Source organism: Miscanthus floridulus, chromosome 1, assembly GCF_019320115.1.
Source record: "Miscanthus floridulus cultivar M001 chromosome 1, ASM1932011v1, whole genome shotgun sequence".
In the NCBI taxonomy this organism is placed as follows: domain Eukaryota; kingdom Viridiplantae; phylum Streptophyta; class Magnoliopsida; order Poales; family Poaceae; genus Miscanthus; species Miscanthus floridulus.
The window spans coordinates 31,478,652-31,500,350 of NC_089580.1; the positions used below are offsets into that span (position 1 = coordinate 31,478,652).

A 21,699-nucleotide genomic window follows, 5' to 3' on the forward strand; every position below is an offset into this window, starting at 1 on the left:
CTGGTCGAGGAATGTGACAGCTTTCTCTGAGGATGCCTGTACCAGAGGCATGTATTCTATCCACTTAGAAAACTTATCAATTAGCACGAAGACGCATGTAAATTTCCCAAGAGCTGGTTTGAAAGGCCCGATCATGTCCAGTCCCCAGCATGCAAAGGGCCAAGAGGCTGGAATCGTCTGGATCTCATGTGCTGGTACATGGATTCTCTTGGAGAAGAACTGACAACCTTCACAGCGGCGGACTAGCTTCTCTGCATCGGCCACTGCTGACGGCCAATAGAACCCTGCTCGGAAAGCCTTACCGACCAGTGTTCTTGAGGCCGCGTGGTTGCCGCAGGAGCCAGAGTGAATTTGGTCTAGGAGATGCTTGCCTTCCTCCTGGGTTATACACTTCATCAAGATTTCCTCCTTAGCGTTTTTGCGCCATAACTTGCCATCAACGAGCAGATACTGCTTACTACGACGCATCAGGCATTCATTTTCTGTTCGATCGATATAACCGCTACCGTCTGTTAAGTACTTGATGAAAGGTGTTCTCTAGTCCGGCTCATGAGTGGTCGGAAGCGGCTCGGTTGAGCTCGGCGCCGGAACCGTAGCCACCAATTGCTGGTCTGAAACTTTGTCGGTCGTTGAATCCTCGTCTTCAATGGAAGGCGTGAGCAGGTCTTGGACGAATACGCCATGTGGGATTTTGGCTCGGGATGATCCTAACTTTGACAACACATCCGCTGCCTGGTTCTTGTCTCGGACCACGTGTATGTACTCGATGCCATAGAACCTGCCTTCCAGCTTTCTTATCGATTTGCAATATGCGTCCATCTTTTCACTGGTCGTGTCCCAGTCCTTGTTGAGTTGGTTGATGACCAGAGCCGAATCTCTGTAAACATAGAGACGTTTAACTCCAAGCTCAACCGCAATGCGTAGACCATGCAGGCATGCTTCATACTCGGCGGCATTATTAGATGCTGGGAAATAAATCCTGAGGACGTACCGGAGCTGCTCCTTGGATGGTGATACGAAAAGAACTCCTGCTCCCGCACCGTCAATGTTGAGAGAACCGTCGAAGTACATCGTCCAATATTCGTCGGATCCCGGAGAGGCAGGCGTGCTTAAGTCTGTCCACTCGACGATGAAATCGACGAGTGCCTGAGACTTGATTGTAGTACGGCTTGCAAATTCCAAGGAAAAGGGGCATAGCTCCATTGCCCATTTGACGATGCGCCCGTTCGCATCCTTATTGCGAATGATGTCCCCCAAAGGATACTCGGTCATGGCCACCACACGATATCCGTTGAAGTAATGTCTCAACTTTCAGGATGTTATCAGTATGGCATAGAGCAGTTTCTGAATCTGTGGGTACCTAGTCTTGGATTCGTTGAGTACCTCACTAATGAAATAGATTGGCCGCTGTACCTTGTAGGCGTGGCCTGGCTCGTCGCGCTCGACCACCATTGTAGTGGAAACCACCCGATCGGTTGCCGCAATGTAAAGTAGGAGAGTTTCGTCTTCTCTGGGAGCAGTAAGTACCGGAGGTGACGTGAGGTATTGTTTCAGCTGCGTGAAGGCAGCGTCTGCTTCCTCCGACCACTCGAACTTCTCGGACGATTTGAGCAGTTTGAAGAATGGTAGTCCTTTTTCTCCTAATCTTGATATGAAACGGCTTAGAGCAGCCATGCAGCCGGTGAGCTTCTGGACATCCTTCACCTTTTTTGGGGGCTTCATGTCTAAGACAGCTTTGACTTTCTCCGGGTTAGGGCGTATGCCGTCGTAACTGACGACGTTGCCGAGCAGTATGCCAGAAGGGACACCAAAGATGCACTTCTTTGGGTTTAATTTCCATTGGAACATATTAAGGGCTGCGAAGGTGCGTTCCAGATTGTCAACAAGGGTATGTGCTTCCTTGGTTTTGACAACTACATCGTCGACGTAAGCCTCGACGAGGCCGTCTTTTATCTTGTCGTTGAGGCAGGCCTGTATAGCGCGTTGGTAGGTAGCACCGGCGTTTTTGAGCCCGAACGACATAGTCGTGTAGCAGTAGGCGCCGAAAGGCATGATGAAAGATGTCCTGATCTGGTCGTCCTTTTTGAGAGCGATCTGGTGATAACCAGAGTAGCAATCGAGAAAGGAAAGCAGCTCGCAACCGGCGGTTGAATCTACGACCTCGTCTATGTGAGGCAAGCCAAAGGGGTCCTTAGGGCAGTGTTTGTTGAGATCAGTGTAATCAACGCACATTCTCCATTCATTATTCTTTTTGCGTACAAGAACCGGGTTGGCTAACCATTCCGGATGATACACTTCTTTGATAAATCCGGCTGCCAAAAGCCATGTAACTTCTACCCTAATCGCCTCCTTTTTGTCGCGAGCGAAACGTCGTAGCTTCTGCTTGATTGGTTTGGCTTTGCTGTTGACATTTAAGGAGTGCTCAATCAAGTCCCGAGGTACACCGGGCATGTCGGAAGGTTTCCATGCAAACACATCCATGTTGCCCCTCAAGAACCTGACGAGCGCGTCTTCCTATTTGGGATCCAGGTCGGCCCCGATGAGGGCCGTTTTGCTGGGATCGCCCTCGACCAGCTGGATCGTCTTGTGCTCCTTGGACCTGATGTTCTTGCACAGAACCTCGAGCTCTGGGATCTCCAAGTGGTCGGCCGTGGTCTTCTTAGCGTCGAGCATGGTCTCGGCCATGCGAATAGAGAGGTCGTGGGCCTCTGCTATTTTGAAGCTGTCGTCCTCGCAGGTATAAGCTGCGTATACGTTGCCCCTGAGGGTTAAAACTCCTTTCTCAGTAGGCATCTTGAGCACCAGATACCTGTAATGAGGTATGGCCATGAACTTGGTGAGCGACGGTCGACCAAGAATAGCATGGTAGGTGCCGTCGAAATCAGTGACCACGAAGTTGACGTAGTCGGTGCGGAAGTGGTCCGGAGTCCCAAACTGCACAGGTAGCGTGATCTGCCCGAGAGGTGTGGAGCTCTGTCTGGGGAGAACGCCCCAGAACTGTGCCTCGTACGGCTTCAGGTCCGCCTGGGCTATTTTCAGAGCAGGCAGGCTGTTCTTGAACAGTATATCAATGGAGCTGCCGCCGTCGATCAGTACCTTGTCGAATTGAACCTTGTTGATACAAGGATCGAGGACCAGGGGAAAATGCCCTGGCTCGGGTATGGCAGCCCATTGGTCCTTCCTGCTGAAGTAGATTTCACGGTGAGACCACGGAGGAAGCCGCGGATCGGTGAGAAGGTTGTCGGTGTTTGCTACGTTCAAGCAAGCGCGGGCGAGCAGCTTGCGTTCTCGTTTGGTCTCAGTGGACACCTTGCCGCCGATGATGGTGTGCACACGATCAGTTGGCTTGACGTATTTATGACGAGGATCCGCATCGTCGTCGTCGTTGTCCTCGTTGCGCTGTTCCCCCGCGTCGTTAGGCTTGTCGGACGTATCCGGAGCCTGTTGACGCGTGTAGATAGTCTTGAGGACGCGGCAATTCTCCATAGTGTGGTTTGATTTAGGATGGAGCTGGCAGGGTCCCTTCAATGCTTTGGCGTAGTCGTCCTCGTAGTTTCGACGTCCGCTGCCCTTTTTCACAGTATTGACCTCGCCGTCGTCTTCCCGAACGCGCTTGCTCCTGTAATCGTCGCGGCGGTTGCGCCGCTGATTACGTTGATCACGGTGGTCGCGGGAGTCGTTGCGCTGGTTGTGGCGGTCAAAATTGTCGTTCCGACCACGATTGCCACGGTAATCGTCGCGGTGTGGGGGGTGGTCGGAGCGTGGAACCCTTGCTGCTTCTTCAACGATTATCTTTTTAGCGTCGTCAGCGTCCGCATATTTCTTAGCGGTGGCCAAAAGCGCTGTGACCGATTCGGGTCTCTTCCGGAGGAGCTTGTCTCTTAGGGCGTCGTGGAAGCGGAGGCCGGTGACGAAAGCCTCGATTGCTTCGTTGTCGGATATTGATGGGACCTTGATGCGCATCTCCAAGAAACGCCGAACGTACTCGCGCAGTGGTTCATCCTTTCGATCTCGGATCCGCTGCAGATCGTACTTGTTGCCGGGTTGTTCACAAGTAGCGATGAAGTTGTCGATGAAGGCCTGCCTGAGCTCTTGCCAAGAGTCAAAATAGTTCGCTGGCAAGCTAACCAGCCATTGGTGACCTGCATGACCAACAGCGACTGGGAAGTAGTTAGACATGACGTGCTCGTCAGCCATGGCTGAGCGGCACGTGGTTTCGTAGAGCATGACCCATAATTCGGGGTTTTCCTTGCCGTCGTACTTCTGAAGCTTCTCGAGCTTGAAATTCTTGGGCCATATGACTTGGCGCAGGTGTGGAGTGAACTGCTTCAGACCCGGCGGACCGTGGGCGGTGTCGTACTCCATACGGCGATAGCTTTCATGGGATGCACGATCGTCGGCTCTCTGGTTGATGCGAGCACGCAGATCACGTCCACCGAGGTAATGGCGGAGATCGTTATTGCCATCGCGGCGATCTCGATTGCCATCTGGATTAGCCCTGCGACCGTGGTTATCACGGCGATTGTCGCGGTTATCTCGGCGGTTGTCGCCTCGAACGTCGTGGCGGTTATCCTCCCGGCGGCGGTTGTCGTCCCGACCACCATCATGACCACCGTTTCCGCCTTGACGGTTGTCTGATGGGTCGTTATTGCGCGAGCCACGTAGGTTGAGTGGCTGTGAGCGACTTGAGTATTGGCGGCTGTGGCTTGATTCGACAGAAACGGATGGAGCCCGGGCTTGGTTCATCTCTACGGTCTGAGCCATAGCAGCCATCAGATAAGCTTGTATGTCATCACGGATTACTTGAGTCTCGGGAGTGTTGGGCAGCCGCTGCATTGTCGCCATGGCGACGGCTACGTTGGCGCTTGGGGTCTTGAAGACTTGTTTATCCCCCACCCTGTCGAAAGCATTGTTGAGGTCACGCGGTTGGACCCTTATGCGTCGTGCCTCCTGGTCTGCTTCAGCTTCGGTTTGCCGGCGATTAAACCGGTCAATATTGCGTGCTTCGCGTGCAGTCTTTTCTTGTTCTGTTTCGCCAACTGCTGGCGGCTCGTCGTTGCTGACAACATGGATCAAATCCCCTCGTCTTGGCGGGAAAGACGGAAATTGGGGGAAACCCGGGGCGTCGTCTGGTAGATCCAGATCGTATTTGACGCCTTCATCTTCGTGACGCTGAAGCTTGGTGTGGACAGATGCGTTGGACGCGATGCCGGATGAGGAGCTAGAGTCACCTTCTCGGACTGTGTGGACGGATCCTTCCTGATAATCTTCAATCCGGAGCATGTTGACGATGTTGCATGGCTTCGGCCGAGGTCGGTGTACAGGACATAGATCCGAGCGGTGTCGCAGGTTGTACGCGTAGCTGGAGGCAGCGTTTTGCAGGCCGTAGGGCTGGACCTGGTGGTTCTCCGTCGGGGCTTCGTACTCGCAGAGTCAGAGACCCGTCGCGATGTCTAGCCGGCGATGAGCGAAACGCCCCTCAGGAGTTGATACGACCACAAGATCTGTTCCAAGTCGCACAGGACGACTGGTCCAAGCTGGTCGGATAGATCTGTCGTGGAGAGCTGTTACCTGCTCGTTAGGTTGGGTTTGAATCGTACTTACCAAAGCCAGGGTTTCAGCGAGTTGGATGCCGACCCGATCAACGGAGTCGAGCAGGTCGGTGTTGTCGATCTGCTTCCCTCTGTAGCAGGGAAGCAGACGACGGGTTGTTGGCGTGGCTGTAGGCGTGGTCGGAGCCAGATGTCCCATGGTCGGAGCCGTGTTCACCGTGGTCGGAGCCGTGTTCACCGTGGTCGGAGCCATGTTCACCGTGGTCGGAGCCGTAGCCGATGCAGGTGAAGTAGTCGTCGGCGCAGGCTGAATCCATGCCTCCTCCGTGGCCATGGCGATGGAGTCATCGGAGCTAGTGGTCCAGGTGATCTGGCCGACGGTGAACGTGAGGCCGTTGGGCGTAGCCATGGAGCCGGAGATGATGACCATCTTGTTTGCTTGGAGAGCAGTACGCATACCCCCTACCTGGCGCGCCACTGTCGACGAAATATGGTCGGCAGTCTACCTAGGGGTATGCCCAAGGTAGTAGATTATCGGCAGACAGATGCGCAAGCCCCAAACAAGACGGTGACGCAAGACAGACACGAGGTTTTATCCAGGTTCGGCCGCCAAGAAGGCGTAATACCTACGTCCTGCGTCTGATTTGTATTGCTGTATGTCAATGAGAGATATTTTTTAGAGGGGTCCCCTGCCCGCCTTATATAGTCCGGGGGGCAGGGTTACAGATCTGGAAACTAATCCTAGTCAGTTACAATTGCCATATCTGGCCGGATAAGGATTCCTATTCTAACCGACCAGGATCCTGCTTGGTCGCCAAATCCGTCTTGATTCCTTGTGCGGGACTCCGATCAGGTTAACTGGGCCGCACGTCACCTTTCGGGTGGACTGAACCCATCGATCCGGGCCAGCCCAAGCTTAGCCGTAAGGGTATAGGGGTTAATACCCCCACATTTATGGATGTAGAAAATTCTATGGATGAAACTTATACATGTGTCATCAAAATATATCATATACGATGCATTGATAGATTCCCCTATAATTTGTAAATAACCCTCATTTAGAATGAACTAATGGACACGAAGAAGCATGGAAATGCAAAGGACGTGTACCTAGGTGACAGGTAAAGGAAAGGGAATCAAAACTGGTCTGCAATAATAACATGCATGACTGAGCAGAAGGATGATGTTGACTGCTACTTTTATCAAGATGCTCGACACGAAGAAGCAAGAAGAGCATCGATTCTGGCAACACATGTGGTGGCCTACCTTCTGCATGCTTGCTGCTACCTGCTAGATAGCCTGATACTCGTATGCATGCATGTTGGTAGCCAATTTGACGCATGCATACATCCTAGAAGCATGCCACTACTGCCTGCTCCGCACGCTGGAAAAGCTAGATACTCCTACAATCCTGTGGATGTCCCTGGTGTTGACCAAACGCATAGGTACGAACTATCAGAAAAAGCTAGTATTGTATGGTTATCTGTTATCCGTAGATGATTTGTCATCTAAGGCAACACGAGGCAAAGAGAGCAAAATTTTTTTACTTTCACACATGCACGTGTCTTACAAAAATAAGTACCCTTTTTTATCAAGGAAACAAGCTTTAACCTTCAGTTTGAAAGCTCGAGTAGTAACTATAGCAGTTCTAGCATTAAGTTTCTATCCTCGTATAAATGACCCAGCTATTCCTTGTCACATGGGATTAGAATGAAAAAGATGAATAGGTCCGAGGCTGATTATTTATATCATTAAATGATACTTTGTGGCTCCCTTCCACCCAGCATGATTCAACTACAATTAGCCAAGGATGTTTGTAGTTCCAAAATTAGTTTCGGCGCATCCTACAGGACAATTTGTAGTGCACAAAGTACCAGTGGCAGAACCAGCAGCATTGTTTAAGAAGGGCTGGAGAAATACGATGACACCTCTAAGTATGATAAATACATACATGAGGGTATGTTTCACCAATTTTTTCAATGTTTTATATATGTAATTAGCATCGATAACGAAAAATCATGATATTATGATACAAAATGGGTAAAATGATGTCTTAATATGCTATAAACTACAGTAGTTATAGGGATATTAAAAACATTTCTACTGGATTGGGGGGACCACGGCCCTGCTGCCCCCCTAGTTCCGCCCACTGCAAAGTACTGAAAAGCTAAAGAACAAATAAAACAGGACTATAGCCAAACGTTGTGTGTGTGTGGTTGGGGGGGGGAGGGGTTGGCGTATTGAACAACTGCAAACAGTCGAATAATAATCTTCCTTGCTTAGACTGGTCTTCTTATTAACGATTACGTGCTACAAATATTTTATAGTAATAAATGTCGTTGTCAGGTGTTGTATCGGGTATCGGCTAGGGATGGATGTGGATGTCAAGATTTCTAGATATCCGAAAGATCCGATATCCGTATTCATTTAGTATAAATATGGATATCCGTATTCGTACTCAATCTAAATATGAATGGTAAATGGATGCATCCGTATTTGCTTTTGAAGAGTCTTCTCTATCTGATTCCCCGTTCGTATTCGACAAAATGTGACAAAGCCGGTACTATCTTAGTAACGATATAAAAATCTTAAGTTTAATTAATTTTAATATGGCTAATCATATTAATTACTATCTTATTTTGTTTATATACTTGTAGAATTTATTTTTATTCATTTGAATCCAGCAATTGATATATAATATTTATAATTGTCTTATATTTTATATATTTAATTATTAGAATATTTATTAAATTATTTTATTTTCTGTAGTTGTCTTTGTGCATGGTGTTATATAGCTATGTTTTAAATCCCTCTATCCATTATGGTTTTAGTATACTATTAAACTATCGATAAGTAATAGATACCTGTCATCCTCAAAATCAAGTAGATATCCGAATTCGAGATATTCGTTTTGCATTTGTATCTAACAATATATGTACTCGTATCTGAATTTAAATTAAAGTATGGTAAGCAGTGGTGTACGCACCCGTATCCGTACTTCTCTGATCCGAATCCATCCCTATCGCCTCTCTTCTATTAATATATGCATTTCGTACAACAGTGTAGGAAAGGCAGGATGCAAGCCAACGGTCATATAACTATTGTTGAATAGTTGATGTGTGCCTGCAAGCAAAGGCCGCTATTTAGAATAGGGAAGGCTAGTGTACCTTGCCTTGGAATGGCATGGTTGTTCGGGCTAACACTGCTACCATGCAACTACAAGGTAACTGCTTACGAACAGGGACCCAAACAGTTGATGGAAAACTGATGGCAGCTAGATAATCACATATATGTCCTAGCGAATCCATAAGTGCGCTGGATGTATGAAAAAAACAAGGGGTACATTGCTGGCCCATAAGATGGCCAAATAGTATACGGCTGTCTTGACTGCAGAGGTCAAACAATGCCTATTCTTATCTTGCTATCCTGTGTTTCCTCCTTATTAGTGGTATAAAGTAGAATTCCTTACTCATAAGAACTTCTCGATGTTGTTCAAATCAACTAATTCTTCATAAGAGGACAGCCCTTCTGCCAAACTTTTATATAGGGATTCTTTTTAACGATGTCCCCCTCATGACACTACTTTACCAAACAATGGAAACCACATACCTTACAAAATTTTGGCCTAAATTTACATACTCCACTTATTTGTCTAGTGTGTTCCCTTTGGTCTAGTTCTGATTGTTCAGTTGGGCGATGGTGAGGTGGTATTGTAGGGGTAGTTGGACGCCTAAGGTTCCAGCGTTGACCTATGAGGCTCCACACTTCGGTGGCCCATGCACAAGGTTAGAGGTGCACTTGACCATATGCCAGCAGATCTTCCTTTGGTTAATTTCCTTGCAACTTTGTAAAATAGGCTAGTGTAGCAACTGGTCATGTACAAACAATTGCATATAAGGCACCTTTATCAGTACCCTTCTAACTGTTCGGCAATAGTTTGCTCTGGGAAATTGAACCGCTCGAGCATACAAATCATGGCTCAGACATGTAGAAGGGTCGTTCCCCACATATATTTAAGTCACTGAAGGCCAGTAAAATGGCCATAGCGCCAACAAAATTACAAGGATGGAGGGTGGAAGGAAGGAAGAGGAACAATCTAAGTGCGCTAGATTGGTGAGCGCTCTAGCAAAATTTCAACGTGGAGGTAAACGGCACTCTATTTATTTTCCTCAGTTCATCTGGCTAGGGCCTAGCAAAGATTGTGAGGCTAGAGTAAACACACTAAAGAGATGTGCAATTGCATCAACCTTGGGTCCTTCGGAATCCACTCTAGAGGTTGTTCAAGGCATACTACGGGAGGTCTATAATTTTGAGTACCCTTGGAAAGCAGTTCTAGTAGGTCCTAGAACTTATCTCATCGAGTTTCCATCCATAAGCATCTTAGAGAAGGCTGCAATTGGGCAGGTATTATTTGGTTCCAATAATGCTTTGGTAGTGAGGAGATGGGAGGAGAACATAGGAGCACATGGAACGCTGCAAAGGTTTTGGGTGAGGATAAGTGGATTGCCTAGAGAATGTTGGGGTTGGGATGATGTAAAGGGCATTCTTGATTATTTCTGTAAGTTTGAAAAGATGGAATGTGTTGAAGCTACTAGGGACAACCGTGACTATGTAAGGGCACTCATTGTTACGGTTGGACCTGAACTTTTTCCCATTTTTGTTAGAGTTGGCATCAACTCTCAGCTTCATGACGTGTATATTCATGCTGAAACTGGACAAAGTATGCATCTCTCAGAGCCACAACAAAAGCATAGCGCCTCACAGTTGGCATCTGGATTACCAGTACCATCAGATAACAAATAGAGGAGTGTCCGTGTGAAGAGAAGATACATTGTGCCTAATGAACCTGCAGAATCTATTGGAGCAATCCAATCCATGTCTTTCACTGGTCCTTATGTCCCAAACAGCCTAGAGGCATACTCCAAGGGAATTGGTCCTTCACGACTCTCACGTGAAGGGCACAACAAGGATGAGGCAAGATGCACAGCCAATCAAGGTATGAAGCTATATTTAAGATGTAGTCTAAGTGGGTTGTTGTTGCCTTTTCTACCGAGGTATGGGGTACACATGCACAAGGATATTTATTAATGGTGCACATGATTCTACAGGGTCTGAAGGAGCTACGCATGGAAGCTCAACCGCAGGATGCAAAAGGTATATCATTATACAAGTGGAGCTCCCAAAAAAATCCCCAAGAGTAATTGGCTCAAATTTTTATTTATGATATATTCTCAGTGGGCAATATCATTAATGTATTAGTTTACCAGATAAAGTTCTGATTGTTTGAAATTGTTTCTAATACATGATATCAAAACTCATGCAGTACAAACAGTGGTATATGTTTTAATTATATGTGTCACTGGGACACGTTTTGAGCCCATAATGATATAGGAGCTAAATCGTTTGAATATATATGTAGTACATAACGGCTTCAGTTTCTTACATAAGCCACTGCACTTGTACTGCAGGAAACCACTAGAGCTTTTTCCAGATGATTTTTGGACAGAGCCTGTCTTAGGAGGAACTGTCTTAGGAGGAACTGGTGCCATGAAGGATAGCACGGACAACACAAATCTAGCAGGAGGCGGCACAAACAAGGAGGATGTCATAGGCGACATTAATCTAGGGAAAGCTACCACCAGTGGGTATGAAAAATTTTAAAGCCCTAATGAAGGACGACAATGGTACCGAACCAGGGTCAGTCGATGGCTACAATCTATCACTAAGTTTGCGTATATTTTGTTCAACCTAGTTATGTTTCCTAATAGCAAGGTCAATAGTGGCTGCCTATCATAGCAGCACACTTTGGATGGGCTATGTATTTTATTCGATGCTGGACATGATGTCTTTGGAGTTAGTGTTGTACTATGAGGACCTAATGCATGGAATGTGATCTTTTTTTTATTAAATCCCAATAATGATGCTGGAGGTCTATTGCTATTTGAATGTTAGAAGATAGTAGGCTAGGGGCATCACCAACATAACTCGAAAATAGGTACCTTGTAAAGCTGGAAACAGTCTCGCATATAAACTATGGAATGGTGCCAAATATAGTTTTCTCATAAAACAAAATAATTAGGTTACGAACGTAGCACTAGAAATGTCACAAACGGCTAGCCAGAAACTCATAGGAGAAGATAACATTATATATTCAAAGCTACTTCACACGTAGGTGGTACAAAACAGTACTGGACAAGTACATCAAATAGGAAATGTCCCTGTTAACTTTTTATTTAGGATTGGCTTCATACATAGGTGACACCAGGGCACCAGTCAGCCAAGGGACGAAATAGGACACTGCAAACAGTCTACTAATTCTAGATGGATTATTGTACTCTTAGGTACAAATACATCATTGCCATAGCACAAGCGACAAGGCAGACTCTTTATTTAGCGATAGCAGTAGACAGGGTGGTGGAGACCATAAAGATGGAGCTTCATGCCTCACTGTAACTTGAAAGGATTGTTGGTCATTATATGGTCCATGCATGTTGTTTATACTTAGAAACAATACCAAGTAAATTAGATAACCTTTGTTTCTCTTTTTTGGAAGGAAATAACTCCTTGCGAGCAGATCGTAGTCGTTTATTTCCTAGCACGTTCCTGCACGGGGAAGATAAAATTAGAATGCTCCAACAAATAACATTTTATCTACCTATTTATACCAAAGAGGATATACTTGCTAAGGTCCTGCAACAGGTAGTTCATGCATATACAAGACAAAGCTAACATTAGGGACAAAAGGCATACCCATGGTCCTCATGAACAGTACCAGTTGCCTCCTTTCCCTTGGCGGATGAATTTCTTGGGGGAGTGGAGGTACGAGCATTTAGAGGTGGAGTGCTTTCACCAGGAATGGCAGACTCTGTAATTGCAACGGACGGCCCATCACTTGGTTCTTTATTACCGGGAGTGACATTACCAGGAACACTTTCATGCACACTTGGAGGATTGAATAACCTTCTGGCCTAAAAACACAGCTGCCCTGTCCTAAAAGTCTATTCACTGATAACTACTTGGAACACATAGCTGCGGCCTACAATAGCACGCAGGGCGGCAGGCAATAAAATCTAGTTTGGCGAACTTTCTTCCACAAGATCAGCAGCAGTCCGCCTTACGACCTACTCAGCTACACCTCCAAACATAAATATTTTCCCACGACCAGTGGCATCTTCGATGACGACATTTAGCTTGTAGCTATGCATGCATCGAGAAAACATATTAGAAAACCAATGTTCACCACATAAAGGTTAGAGACATGGTCTTAGCAGATAAAGAATCTTACCTGGGAACGATCATAGGCTCCGTCTCAGCACAGTTTACACATTCAAACCCTTGGAGTGTTGCCTTCAAACCCTTCTTACATACGCTGCAACCTTTGTACCACCAACCATTTGTGACGTCTATTTCCCTTATACTTGCATGGCATGTAAAGCGTACATCCTAATGCAATGTGGAAGGCAACAAGTTAACCATTACACTATAATACATATGGATATAAATATAGATGGGACCATGCATTACATTATCTTCATGGGGGTTTAAGGACAAGAGTTCGGACACGGTCTTCCTATTAGCATTTTCCTCGTCATAGCCACCAGCTGCAGCATCAGCACCCCCTGGTAGAAGTTGAACCTCAGAGCCTCTTCCTTGTAAGCTATGGAGAAAAGAGGGGAGCAAATAAGAAAAGATTCAAGTAGACATGCATCTATAGAACTTAACAAGACGAAGGAGAGTAACGCATACCTAGCACGGAAAGCATTAACCTCAAGGATGTCAATATTTATGTACCATTTCGTTGCTGCATGGCTCCGACAGCTGGCCGAACCTATTTGCAAAACAAAAATGGATGCTTGGATCAGAACTCTAAATTTGATTCAGCACTAAATATCAATGGTTAGCACGAGTTAGCACCACCTAAAAATAGCCTTGCTTGGACCCCAGCAAAAATGATCACAACCGCCTCATCGTTTCCTATAGTCTCAATAAGGAACTGGTCCTCAAAAGATGTTGCATGCTCACCCCATAAAGTCATCGATAAAATGTGGTCACTGCGATATTAAGAACGCAACCTATTTTAGTAACCTCTTTATAAAGGGTTTTCCAAATGACCGTGAAAAAATAGCAATCATACTCTAGATCGCGCAGCTCCACTTCCCGCCTTACAGATGGGCCATTCAAACTGCTAGAATGCACCATCGGATGCACAACAGTGAGTTGCCCAATGACATCTGTTGAATGAACACGTCATTAGATATAGTACAATAGGTATACCGCATCACAGTTTGTCTACCTAAGCATATAAGCACAATTTAGTTTTGTAGAATTCGTTAGGGTGCATACCTATTAAGCCATCCCCATGCCTTGCTTTATCATCTAAATCTCCAAAATCCACAAAGTTAAATACATAGAGCGGCAGGCTGGCGGACAACTCAGGAGGGATTTCTTCAATAATGGTCCACGGCGTGAAAAATATGGTGTACATGCTGGGTATAGCTCTAAACTTCCGTGCTTGCTTGCTGACTTGGAAATTCCTTATATAATAGGAATGGCCTTCAGATATGGATCTAGAAAACTTGTCAAGGTTTTTCTGCCCAATGCAGGCTGTGACCCCTAGGCCCTGTAGAATAATATAGAGAGTAAAGGTAACAAGAACAGATATATCTCAAAAACAAATTAGATGTGTTAACTGGTGCACCTCTTCATCAACGAGAATGAGTTCCATTGAGCTAAATTCCTTCCCCTTGGAAGTGCCAGAAAACTGCCATATCCTTGCGGCTCTAACCTTGACACGCCAATTGTACTTCGTTGGATTAATCTCCGACAACATGTTATCGGCCATCTGTCGTTTAATCATAAGCAAAGAAATCATTAGACCGAGTACGACCTTCAGTAAGATGCAAGTTGTAAGCATACACCATTTAAATAGGCATTAACATGCGGAACAGAGGCTAACGATTGGCGCCATGGGCCGATAGTTACCACAGGGCCTGAAGCACCTCCTTGTATACAATGTTCTGGGTGACGGTGCAATCTGAATCTATATCATCATCAATTAGGACCTTAAGACCTTTCCTAGATGTTACGCGTGATATAGCAACATACAGTTGCCCATGGCTAAACACTGGGCATGGCAAGTAGAGGCCAACATTCTGCAAGGTTTGTCCTTGACTCTTGTTTATGGTCATTGCATAACATAGACGAATTGGAAATTGCCGCCTACTAAGTACAAAGGGCCATTTGGTACATGATACGTGCAAGGCAATACGAGGAAGGATAACTTTTTCAGCAGCGTGTGATCCTGTAATTATCTGAGCCTCCACAACTCGATCACCTAATTGCGTTATTATAAGACATGTACCATTACAGAGGCCTGCACTTTGATTCAGATTGCGTAGAAGCATCACAGGCGAACCAATCTTAAGTGCAAGCTTATGAGGAGGAATGCCTTTGAACTGCAGCGAATTAAGAAACTCAACTGGATAAAGCAAGTCTAAATTACCATGTTCCTTTGAAGACTCAACCAATGCATCTGAGCTAAGGTATACCTTTTCATGGCCTGGGATTAAAGAGAGGACACGTCCATTAATTTCATCGATAGTGTCATTTTTTGGAGAGATAATAGCTCTTTCCCTTAAGTAGGCTGGATCCGAGTATAATGTGGCTAAGTTTGGGTATGTGGATCTTATTATATCATCAATGGCCGACTCTAACCTTGGGATTAAAACATCATGTGGTATTTCTACTAACTCAGAGTCTCCATCATCACTATGCACAGTTCCTTATGCAGTACCATCTCCAATACTTAACACCCAGTCATTAAATTCTTTCACTTGCTCTATAGGTAACCCACTGTCTGCCATGGCAAGCAAGTGCATGTTCACTGTAAGTCTTAGTATCTTAATGTGCTTCTAGATGTAGGAGTTAGTTATGGATGCATCTGTGGTTTCTGATCTACTCCCACCCTCGACAACAGGTAATACTTGGTGAAAATCTCCACCAAGTAGCACCGTTTTCCCACCAAAGAGCTTATGAAAATTGGAAGAGTCCAGTTTACCAAGAATGTCACGCATGCTGCGATCTAGTGACTCAAAACAGTGTCTATGGATCATTGGGGCCTCATCCCATATTATCAAAGAGCATTGGACTATTAAATCTGCTAGGAATGAGCCCCTTCTAATCTCACAAACAGATGACTCATCAATGACTATAGGAATTTTAAACCAGGAATGTGCAGTACGTCCTCCAGGGAGCAAGAGTGCAGCAACCCCTGAAGAGGCTACTGCAAGAACAATAAGTTTTTTAGACCATAACCGCGAAATGATTGCATTCCAAAGAAATGTTTTTCCAGTGCCACCATAGCCATAAACAAAAAAACATTGGCCAGACTTTTCATAAACTGATTGTATAACAACATCGTATATATGTTTTTGCTCAAAATTTAATCGATTCACAAGGCTGTCATGGATATGCATAAGACTGATAGGATCATAAGCCAATTCCTCTGATAGCAGCCTATTTTTCACCTTGTTACAAAGGCTAAGATTAGGTTTCGAAAATCCATAGTTGGTCATCGATGCACCATTCTTACTAAATAAATTATCAAGCTCTACTAAAACATGGTTTTTAATATGCTGTTCTGGAACCGTATAGAATGGTAGTTGCAGCATCATCTTGATTTTATGATGTATATCATCAGTGAAATAAGTATAGAACTCAGAGAACAAGGAGGGCGCGTCGCAAACTGAACAAAAAAGTACTATAGTAACAAGAAGCTGGCGCATTTGAGCGGCTGATCCCCAGACAGATGCTTCTCTAAGAGCCTCACGCCACTCATTGTCATCTCCAAGAAGGCCAAGCGCCTGACAGGCATCTTTAAATGTTGGGTACATAACACTAGCGATAGTTCGAAGATCCTCATAGGATGTAGCACCTTTGGCAACATTCAAGAGCATACGTAGGTAGTACAGCTCACCACAACTAGGGTTTATATATATAGCCCTCCCAATTTTCTTGGATCCTTTGCGGGGATACCAAGCTCTATCCTTTTTATCCCAAACCCACCTAGTAGGGAATTCTATATACGTTAGTTCTCGGGCAGATGGGTACACCCTATTAGCGCAAAACCACTCAGTCAATGTTGTTTTCAGGGAACGAGGGTCATCTACAATATCAGCTAAGGGGCGGTTAGCCTGGTACACAAGGTTGTTCATGAAAGGCAGGTGCACAGATAACCTCTCTACTGAGGGTGTCCTATAATGTATATCAAACTCGAACATACACCAGACAGCCTCATGAGAGGATAAATAACGACAATCAATATACTCCCTAACTTCATCAATTTCGTCATCTTTTTTCTGAGTATCTACCTGTGGCTGAGTGGTGCCATCATTACCTACAGGGTGCTGTTGAGAGGGGCCAGCATGAGTGTCATTATCAAAGCTCTCAATTACAGCTCTAGCACGATCTGGACCCTTTGTGACGTACTTAAACAAATATTTGATTAGATGTGTCTTGTTGCACCATTCAACATTTATGTGGGCTCTAAATCTCTTTAACAAAGACAAGTTGTAAGGAACAACCCATCCACTGTCAAGTCTAACCCCGTACCGCTCGACATAACTACCAGATTCAGGACGCCTATACTGCACGAACCCATCCTCACCAACAATTGTGCTTTGCTGGTAAGCTTTAGGGAAAAATTTCGAGCACTTATTGTTCTTCATGCATGGACATTTTTTGTTAAGCTCCCCACAAGGACCATGCACCATGAATTCGTCGACAAGGCTATAACCCAAAGGGTCTGAAACTCTATCTGGTATATCAGCAGTAATTATTGAATCAATAAACGAAGGCCGTGGGTCTCTCGAGTTACCTTCAAGCCAAAGCAAAATATGCATGTGAGGTAGACCATGCTTCTGGAACTCAATAGTGTAGAGCACTGAAACAGAAAGCAACGGTAAGAATATATGGCATCAAAAGATAGGATCCCTGTGAGCGCAATGAATACTATAGTCGAATAAATCATATAGCATGCATTATTTGGTTACGGCATGCTTTTATGGTAAACTAACACAGGCGAAGAGACAGGAATACTGAAAGATCATGTATCCAGGCAATGGGTAGGGGCCATTTGGTACAGCTCCTTAGGCAGCTCCTGGAGCCTTTTTTGCTCTCCTTCAACCAAACGGTGGCAAGGAAAATGGCTTCACGCTCGGAGTCGCGGAATATCCGCTGAGAGAAGAGGAGAGAGAGGGTGGGAGCTAAAAAATGTAGCTTCCATCGGCTCCGCCTGCTCCCGTGGGCCCAGCGCACGGCAACGGGCGGATTTGCCCTCGTTGGGGCGTCCGGGCGCCGCCGAGCACGGGGCCACCGGGTCGCCGAGGGGCGAGTTGTTGGGGGCGAGAGCTACGGTGCCGGGCGTGGGGACGCTACGCGGGGCTGCCGGGGTCGCTGCCGTGCTCACGCTCGGAAGCCGCTAGTTGCAGGGCCACCACACGGGGCTACCGGGGTCGCTGCCGTGCTCATGCTCGGAAGCCGCTAGTTGCAGGGCCGCCGCGTGGAGCCACCGGGCGCGGACCACCGAGTCACCGAGGTCGTCAGGCGTGGGGATGCGGATGCAGCGGCCGTCGGGCGTCGGTGGTTGAAGGAGATGCGAATAGGATAAGGTCGGGCATCGGGCGTGCAATTCACCTAGTAGATAAGGTTGGGAAAAGAAAAGAAAAGAGAAGAAAAAAAGAATAAAAAAGGTATTATAGAAATTTCGTCGTTCTGGTGAATTGTGAAACGATAAAAAAAATCTGCTTCAGTTCCTGTGGAGTGCTTTCACCAGGAATGGCAGACTCTGTAATTGCATCGGACGGCCCATTACCGGGAGTGACATTAGCAGGAACGCTTTCATGTACACTTGGAGGATTGAATAACCTTCTGGCGTGAAAACACAGCTGCTTTGTCCTAAAAGGTTATTCACTGATAACTACTTGGAACACATAGCTGTGGCATACAATAGCACGCAGGGCCACAAGCCACAGTACTCATTGCAGGATGCATCGTTGAGAAAAGGGACGGCAGGTCTGGCAACCATGAGTGCTGCCTACTACTTTTAGACTACCCACAGCGTAGTCGAGGCTGAGAAAACTATCACAGCCGATGCTGAAAAAACACTCCAACATCACAGTGTTCAGCATCGACATACATGTGCTTGTAGGGACCAATGTCAGAGCATCATCTTCATTTCCTATGCATGAGCAAGCAGCAAACGCCAGCAATGAAATACTATTTTATTCCTCAGCACCGATGCATGTAGGTTCCTCGATGCCAATGTTTTTGAACTCGGCATCGCTACACGCAATGGCACTACCCGATGGCAAGAGTCACTTTTCCATGTTTCAGCATCGCTTCTGACTCACATTGTGGGTAGTCTTATCGAGGATGGCGGTGTCTCCTAGGCCTTGTTTAGTTGGCGAAATTTTTGGCGAAATAGTACTGCAGCACTTTCATTGTTATTTGGCAATTAGTGTTCAATCATAGTCTAATTAGGCTTAAAAGAATCGTCTCGTGAATTTCGTCTAAACTGTGTAATTAGTTTTATTTTTTATTTATATTTAATGTTTCATGCATGGGTCCAAAGATTCGATGTGACGGGGAATCTTGAAATTTTTTGCAAAATGAAGTGCAACTAAACAAGCACCTAGTCTCAGCATGGATGCCTGTGCCCTCCACACAAAAAAAGCTACAGCCTGTTCGTTTGGCTGTGGCTTGTCGTAAACGATCGTAAATTTCCAGCCGGAACAGTATTTTTCTCTCACAGAAACCAGCCAGCAGTACTTCTTCACGAACCAGCAACGATACGAACCAGCCAACCGAACAGGCTGCTAGTAGGAGAGCTGTGAGCCTCAACTCTTGTGCAGGGCATATGATGGCCTACTTTCTGCATGCATGCTGCTAGCCAGTCTGATGCACCCATGCATCCTTGGAGCATGCAACTACTGCCTACTTTTTCGCCATGCATACTCTAGATTTGACCAAGAGCTAGTTACAAATTAGCGTGAGAAATGCTAGTAGATACCGAGTATGTTAAAAATAGCAGTCGTACCTGCTCATGATTTTCCAAAGTAAGTACCCTTCTTCAGCACCGAAACCAGCTCCTGAACCTTCAATTTAAAAACCCGACTAACCATATCAGGTCTAGCGTTAGCTTTCTGGCCTGGTATAAATGCAAGGGAGTCGTCTATTTCTTGCCACTTGGGATTACAAGTAAAGGTGATAAACAAGTCTGGAGGCCCATAGAACCTACAAATAGCCATTGCGTCCTGGTAGTTTTGTACCCTTGTGTAGTGCGTCATGAATACCCTTGTAAATCTCTGACCTTAGGTTCTTATTGTTTCTAATAATAAATCGAAGCCTATTCTCCTCTACTGAAGCAAATGCATCGACTATATACTGCTGGAACAATCGGTCGCCGCATAACAATGTAGTGGCCTCACAGCTACGTTGTTGTAACCTCACCCCTAGATTTAACCCGCAAGGTCCCCGTGTGGCTATACTTGATCCCTAGTTTGAAGCCCTCCTCACCATATGGGAAAAGAACTGGGTACTGCAAAGCCATGTAATTAGAATGAAGGTTACTAATCCTTCTAAGCCCACCGCCTCTATCCTGAATTATTATATCAGGACTCTTCTTCTCCTCCGAAAAGTCACCAACTATCAAAGCAGCTATCTCGGATCCTGTTGGTGCATTGTACTGAGGTGCAGCTTTCGATCTATCGTGCAATAACCTGAGACGCAATTGGCGGCAACTATTGTTTTGGACCAATAGGTCCCTAGCTGCCCTAAAGGATTTCACCAGCTCATTTGCTACATCAAACATCCTCACTAAGCCCTCGACAATTCTTCTATCAATTTCATTCTCACCCTCACAGTCCCTATCCCTATCAAAAATTGATATTCGATTTTCAACCTCATTATCAGTGTCATAAATATAAAGTTGTGCATATACAGGAGACTTACCCTCATCTGGTAGTAAAGATCTAATTCGATGGTGGACCTGTCCATTAATTTTAAAGACATACGGGCCAGGACCCTTGTTTATATCCATGTCAATTTTAGCACCAAGTGAAGTGAAAGCAAACATGGAGTTGTATGAACGTATAGATTTGATGAAGTATTTAGAGAAAGTATCACCATTTGGGTTCAACAAACCAGCTAGAAATGGAGGGGGGATCTTTTAGAAGAGGCAAGCGCACCTTACCTCCCCTACAACAGAGATGAAAACGTACACGGTCTCCTTCACCTCGATACGTTCTTTTCACACGCTCTTGGTACCAAAACTGCGCACCACAGTACCGACACTTGTGCGCAGGAGGCCCGTAGTATGATATCTCGTCGTCTGCAACCACCACCAAGGAAAATATGATTTTTCTGCTTGCAATATATAGACACACACATGCAAACAAGTACCTTCTTTCCTTGACCTTGCTTTTAGCCTCTGACACTGCTGCCCTCCCTCTGCTGCCCTCTTACTGGAACCTGTAACCCTACCTACAGCAACGTAAGATAATTAGTTGGTCATCCTAGAGAATCTACCCTAGCTAGTACCCCAATATAATATAGGGGTCCATGGCTTGCGAAGAGCGCACCAATATCTTTGGATTATAAACACACTCCCCTCCGTCCCTAAATATCTGTTGTTTTCATTTTCCGATAAATAACTTTGACTAAATATATATTAAAAATATTAATATGTATCATACATAATTAGTATCATTGGAAAGATCTTTGAATCTAGTTTTTTAACAAATTTATTTGGAGATACTAATGTTGCACGCATTTTCTCCAACTCAAGTCAAACTTACGGCACGTACACCAACGGCGACAGTTATTTAGGGACGGAGGAAGTACTTCAATAACTACCTTCTTTCTTCGCTCTTATTATAGATCTTCGGCGCTCCTGCCTCTCCCGTATAGTTCTCCCAGTAGATGGTGTAGCAACTCCTGCAACATTGATAGCAAATTTGCTACTTATACACAATAAGCAAATATATAATGCAACCACAAGAGAGCGCACCTGGCTGGGAGGAGGAGCCTTCTCTCCGAACCTTCTTCCTTGTATTGCTAGCAGGCGCCCCCTCCATGAAACATTATTGGT

At 45.6% G+C, this 21,699-nt stretch overlaps 2 protein-coding genes across 2 annotated transcripts; both read right to left on the minus strand.

Moving 5' to 3' along the window:
- Positions 1 to 12,283: 12,283 nt before the first annotated feature.
- Positions 12,284 to 14,394, minus strand: LOC136453988 (uncharacterized). Its single transcript, XM_066454544.1, is given in 8 exon segments — positions 12,284 to 12,749; positions 12,838 to 12,995; positions 13,077 to 13,209; positions 13,299 to 13,380; positions 13,470 to 13,603; positions 13,687 to 13,783; positions 13,896 to 14,172; positions 14,251 to 14,394. Coding segments are annotated over 8 exon segments (1,491 nt in total).
- A 29-nt stretch (positions 14,395 to 14,423) lies between these two features.
- On the minus strand, positions 14,424 to 20,685 carry LOC136453998 (uncharacterized). The gene is made up of 5 exons (XM_066454550.1): positions 20,127 to 20,685; positions 17,428 to 17,493; positions 16,680 to 17,367; positions 14,535 to 14,627; positions 14,424 to 14,439 (listed from the first exon to the last, which is right to left on the minus strand). Exons 1-5 carry the CDS (start codon positions 20,683 to 20,685, stop codon positions 14,424 to 14,426), a joined length of 1,422 nt encoding a protein of 473 aa, XP_066310647.1.
- Positions 20,686 to 21,699: the final 1,014 nt, after the last annotated feature.

What these genes read in the sequence shown, in the direction of transcription:
- LOC136453998 (XM_066454550.1), bottom strand. Translation starts at nt 20,685, where the DNA reads ATGTTTGCTTTCACTTCACTTGGTGCTAAAATTGACATGGATATAAAC. An exon ending in TATTTTGCTTTGGCTTGAAG is followed by an intron (nt 17,368 to 17,427) that starts GTAACTCGAGAG and finishes CTGATATACCAG; the next exon opens with ATAGAGTTTCAGACCCTTTG. An exon ending in AAAACAACATTGACTGAGTG is followed by an intron (nt 14,628 to 16,679) that starts GTTTTGCGCTAA and finishes CGTAACATCTAG; the next exon opens with GAAAGGTCTTAAGGTCCTAA.